General features: G+C 30.9%; 1 protein-coding gene across 2 annotated transcripts in view; it reads right to left on the bottom strand.

Annotated features, from left to right (window-relative positions):
- The window catches only part of LOC124369343, a 54,008-nt gene extending 48,216 nt beyond the window's left edge, over positions 1-5,792 (bottom strand). The window contains exons 1-2 of one of the 2 annotated variants that reach the window (XM_046827319.1): positions 5,435-5,792; positions 488-635 (exon numbers count right to left, since the gene is read on the bottom strand). In XM_046827319.1, the coding sequence (XP_046683275.1) occupies positions 488-627 (140 nt within the window). In that variant the 5' untranslated portion in view covers positions 628-635; positions 5,435-5,792. Of the gene's footprint in view, positions 1-487; positions 636-3,458; positions 3,710-5,434 lie in introns of those variants that run through there. The other variant, XM_046827316.1, reaches the window with a different exon arrangement.
- Between the last annotated feature and the right edge of the window lie 208 nt (positions 5,793-6,000).

Consider the following 6,000-nt stretch of genomic DNA (forward strand, 5'->3'; position numbering starts at 1 on the left):
ATACCAACTGAAACACAACCGAAATAGAAATTAAAAAAATATTACAGTAGCAACTTAAAAAAAAACAATAAAAAAAACTAGATAACAACAATAATCTGTGTCTAATGTCCATTTAAAACTTCACCATGTGCTTTTGTGATAGTTCCTTATGGACTATCAGAGTATAGTAACAAATAAACAGCACTACTATGGATTTGTAGTAGTTCAAATAAACACTACTAGATGTCAATGTGTATCATCTTTGCAGTTGTCAAGTGTTGTTACTGAAGCAGCTGTTTGGGCGTGGCAAGTTGAACACAAAGTGGGATTGCTCGTGTTCACACAGAAGTGGCAATTAAGGGATAAATTAAAACTTCTGTAAAAGCAGAAAAGGAATCTTACTTTTTTAAGATTGTTTAAATTAAACATTTCAAACTTTAGGTAATAGCTGCTGTTACTGAAACCTTATCATATTGTACAATAATTTTTAATACAATTATGTCCTTACCTTTGATGTGATGAGTCGATTACGGAGGATTGCGGACAGCAGAACAGAAGTGAGCTGTTCCAGCAACAACGTGTGTAGTCTAATGGATCACTGGAGCCAGGACATGACCTTGTAGAACCATCTGCGTTCTCACACTTCATTATTTCTCCTACATAAACCGGTAAAAAAACTAATTAAATTTCATAATTTAAGGTCTGCTTAATAAAAAATATAAATTTCTGATATAAGTGATAGCTGATTTTATTAACAGAGTGGATGTTTCAAAATGAATATTTTAGTTTTAAAGTAACACAGTTTGTATTCCATTTAACCAGGGCTGGATTTATATATTATGGGCTTAATCCCTTAATGGTTTTCTTGTAAGTACCTAAAATTATGTTTTGCTCTCTTTCTTGCAATGATGGGAGACTAATAAATCTTGTAAAAATGAGAAAGTGAATCAAGCCCCTACTGTTAATAGAATTTTTTAAACAAAATACAAACACATTTTTAAATGCTCTTAGTGAGGTCCATTGGAATGTTAATGAGTACATACACCCTCAAGATGGTTGTAATAGTTTCTTTTTAAAATTTAGATTTATCTTTGAAAATTCTTTTCCTTTAAAAACACATTTTAAAAAGATTAACAACAAAACCGAAAAAAAACATGGATAACTTTAGGCATTAAAATTGCTAGCGCAAGAAAGAGACAACTTAAGAAAATTTCAAAAAGAACTTCTGATCCATTATTTCTACAATACTGTAATAACTATAGAAAAAATATTTAGAACTGTTTGTAATAAAGCTATGAAACTAGTTAATTGTAAGTTTATTGAATCCTCAGAAAATAAAAGTAAAGCAGCATGGTAAATTTTTTTAATTTGAACCAGGTAGTAATAAGCCAACAGAAACTTTCTATGAACTTAATTGTAATGATGAGTAAAATTAAAGTTTAAAAATATGTTTTGTTGCATTTTTGCTATTTTTTAAAAGATAGATTTGTGTAGAGTTAAGATGTACTTTTTTACGCAAAAAGTTATTATTAGTGTCTTTTTACAAATGTATGTTATTTTTTTTTGTATCGTCCACTAGGTAATTTTCTCTATCCATGTCCATGTCATTATCACACAAACGAAGCCAATAGCCTATTTGTGCAAAGGATATTTCTATAGCACAATAAATACTAGAAATAAAACCATAAAATACTCCAGGATGGGTGACATGCAACAACATGTGGTAGCTGTCTGCACTGTGCAACTAAAGGAAATCAACTAGATGCAAAAACACTCAAGACAGAGGACCAAAGAAGTGCCGACATCAAATAGAAAACTTCAGAACTACTTGCACGATATTACAAAAAACAACAGAATAAAACAGGAACATAATGATGCATACTATTATATTAGCAGCACACTTTTATGCAATGGCAGCATACTTTGGGGGAACAAATTGTGGGAGGTTCAAATATACATAAAACTAAAAAATTAAATTAAAAAGGAAGTGATCAAATGTATTAATATGATACTTTTGAAATCTAGTAATGAAAAGATGTAGATTTCATTGCTTCACCCCTTTGTATCACAATAAATAGATCATTTGAGACAGGTTATAAATGTTCCTTACCAAGTTAAATATGCAGAAATAAAAAGGAAACAGAATTTTCTGGAAAAATCCTGTTTCCTTCAAAATTCTTCCATCGTCAAAAACAAACTTCAAATAAAGAAAAGAAATAAAACCTGTGTTCAAGGAAGGAAGTAAGCACAATCCAAAAAAATAAAGGCCAGTATCAATTTTGCCTTCTTTTTCCAAAGTGTTTGCAAGAAATAGTGACAGATCAAATAATATATTTCATTTCTAACACAATAATTTTTTTGCAGATAAGCAATGTGGTTTTGGAGCTGGATGAAACACAGTTCAGGTTAAATATAAGATTTTGTGTATAGAGTGGCAGAGGGCTTGGATACTTTGCGGAGCACAGCTGCTGTTCTGTGACTTTTCCAGGTCCTCAGGTTGCTTATTATATTGCAGCCTTTGTTTCATATGGTAGCATAATATTTATTAGTCAGTCAGCATTGTAGACACTCCCTTTATTGATTACAGTTACGATTCCCAAAGTGCCAAGGAAAATCACCTCATCAATGCTGTGTAAATTGGTCAACTTATTCTAAATTATTGATGGAGTTTTATTGGGTAATATGAATAAGCAAGAATGATGTTGAAAGATGAGACACTACAGCATTTTACATTATCTAGTTCTTGAGGTTTCAATTTTATCTAAATGTTCATTTCAGCATTTACTTGTGTCTGGGTACAATATTAACTCAAATTAAGACAAGAATAATGTCAATATTACTGCTTAGTTGATTTTTATAAAGCTCACCATAGTCTACCTACAGAAAATTTGACAACAAAGTGACTGACACCTTTCAAATATAAAAGACAAATTTATACAAGAAATTGGTGTAACCAAGTCCATTAACATTATAGCCGGCATGAAAATAATTTTCATCACCTAAGGTCAGTCTGATTTGGAAATGACGAACATTCAACACCAAATTAGACATGTACAGCTATTACAACAAATCTAATCATAATTTTAGACATTTAAAGTCATATAAATTATTTTTATTTGATATATTCTGGCAGAGCATTAACTATAGCACTGATTTATTTTTCTTACTTAGATTATTATACAACATTGAGCATCACTCTCAATAGACAGCCGACATGAATGTAATACGCATCAGCCATGTTGTTGTGAAACTTTAAACAAGTGCCCGATTTTGTGTTTGGAGTTATGAATCCAATAGTATTTGTGGAAAAAATGTATTTTATAGTGTTGGTATTACTGTGCTTTAGCTTTCTTAGGTTATAGTTTTAGTTGTTCATTAGAGGTGAAAGCTTTAGAGACTGATCATGTGATCTTAAAGAGGTTGTTTTGGATCATCCTATTTCTAGTGATGACAAAATTTATTCTGACATTGAGGTAAACCTGATAAGTCCATGTAGCAGACGTGATTTCCTAGTAAGAGTTCTCTCACAACTTTGTGAGTCAGACAGAGGAGTTGTTCTCCACCTGGTGTTGTCCTTGGTCCTGCTCATGAACTCACGAAACTTCCTAACATGAACTGTCGCTTGTATGCCAGATGTGAAAGAAACTCGAAAAAGACAACCAAACTCTTTTGCTCTGGATGTAACTGTGGAGTTCACCTAAAGTCCTACCACTTACTCGAATACTATGCAAGACCAGTTTGACAAGGAGGCTGCAAACGCAGGTGGAATCCAGTGAATTCAGAAATCATCAGAATTCACTCTTGAGTGAAAGATGAAACTTTGTATATATATATATATATATATATATATAAGGTAGAATTCAAATTTAGTAATTCATTTTATTTTTGTTTTAACTATCATACTTCTATAAGTATAAATGCAGTCATAACATTACGGTATGTTTATCCACGAACGATATTATTTCTTTAGAGATCAACCTATTAAAAAGAAATCAGTAACTAAGTGCGCTTTTTCATACAAAGCCATGGAACAAGTAATTTTTGAGGTAAAAGTTAATATAAGTATATATTTTTGGAATGGGTACAAAATTTAATAAGTCAGTTATACATTTACAGGTTAGATGGGCTGCAGTATAATAAGCGGCCACTACCACAATCGAATCATGATTATCGGTGAGAAATACTAAAATTATCGAAAACAACATTGACCTATAGATTTTCATAATTAATCATTCCCAGCTGTTTTTATTTCATTTACATACTGAGTGAACTAGACACATCTGCAAGAACAATGGCAATGAACATGCAATGATTGCATCAAAATGTATTTTTAAACATTTAACAATGTATAAAGTGGTTACAAGATAATGACCTTGATCATTTAATTCTGAAGCATCCAGTTTTTAGTGAGGAGATTAAAACTAGAATTAAATGTGGAAAACAAATAGTGTTTCTAAGCAAGAGAAGTCAGAACAAACATGATAGAAAAAATGCACTTGAGAAAACTTTTATTGGACAATATAAATGTTTTATTATGAATATATTGAAAATCATGCACTATTTTAGTTGGAATGAAACAAACTATGACTTTTTAAATAATAAATATAGTTTTGATGGCATCAATATCATTTCAGATCGGCTAAAGTAATCGCAAGTACTAGCTATGCTTCTCAAACATAATTTAAATAAAGTATAGTTATTTTATATAATCTGACACAAATACATTTCTTTTACATATACAAGTATAAGCTTCAATTTAGCCTATTCTAATTTTAAAATCCTAAAACATAATTCAGTTTGACATTATTGCACCAAATTTATTCAAAATAAAATCATGTGTTTGGTATTTGACTAATGGCGGCAAGTACATGACGTTGACCGTGTGTTCTTTGTGTCACAAGGAGTCAGTTTATCCTTGAAAATAGTAAAAAGTAAATAGCCTACACGTTACATGTTTTGTTTGTAACATTTTAATAATATATATAGCTTTGTATTTATCGTTCATATATTTAATTTTAAGATTTAAAACCGGCAGAACTAGGCCTATATTGTTATTTGAAACACCTATTACATAATTTGGTTTGACATTTAGTTTTCAGTATTTTTAAATAGTCATGAATATCAAAGGTTCGATACTCATGAATATCAATGATTAAAGAATCATTATTTGATTGTGGTGGTGGCCACTTATTATACTGCAACATTTTGATGTAAAACTTGTTAATAAGCAGTTGTATAAAATATTCGATTGTGCAACTTATTAAGATAGAAACTATTAATAGGTTATTGTTATTGTAATTGTCTCCAAATATTTATGAAAAAATTGACGTATAATTGTATACATTTGGACTGACAGTTATGAAATAGGATACATTATAAAGGCTGTTGAAATTGTGCCGCCAGTAGTGTAACACCATTGCCAGTTCTAGGGTTAAAAAAGTGCATTCACAAATACCTTAATACGTTGATTAAAATCAGCTGAAATCCAAAACTATTCAGGCATTTACATGTACAATAGTTGTCTTCCAGTGATTACAAGTACCTCGCCTTCTTTATTGAGAAAGGCAGAGGCAATTATTGATGCTCTGTAGGGTCCAATTAGGGCAAAATAAGTATCGTTTAAAAATTAAATAAAACTGTACTTAATTAAGTAATAAAACTCTTATTGCAGTATTTCACGAATCATTATTTGGGAATTACTTAACAAATCAAACATGTATTCAACATAACCACAATTTATTCCACCCACAAAACTACGAAAACCAATTATCCACACTTTGACTTAGTCGACCAGACCGAGAAGTTATCAGGACTTTATATTCTGTGAAATGTCAAATGTGTGTAAATAATGCAGAACTCAATTTCAAGGCGCTTCCTATAATTAAAAAAAGCTTATTCCGTACAAAGCAAGACATAAAAAATACCTCATTCGCCCATAGAGGAGTATTAGCATTATATCATTATAAAAATGGTTCAATCCTAATGATGGCCACTAAAACGTGTCCTCCCAAGTCACAAAGG

The sequence above is a fragment of the Homalodisca vitripennis genome, chromosome X (assembly GCF_021130785.1).
Source record: "Homalodisca vitripennis isolate AUS2020 chromosome X, UT_GWSS_2.1, whole genome shotgun sequence".
Classification (NCBI taxonomy): Eukaryota; Metazoa; Arthropoda; class Insecta; order Hemiptera; family Cicadellidae; genus Homalodisca; species Homalodisca vitripennis.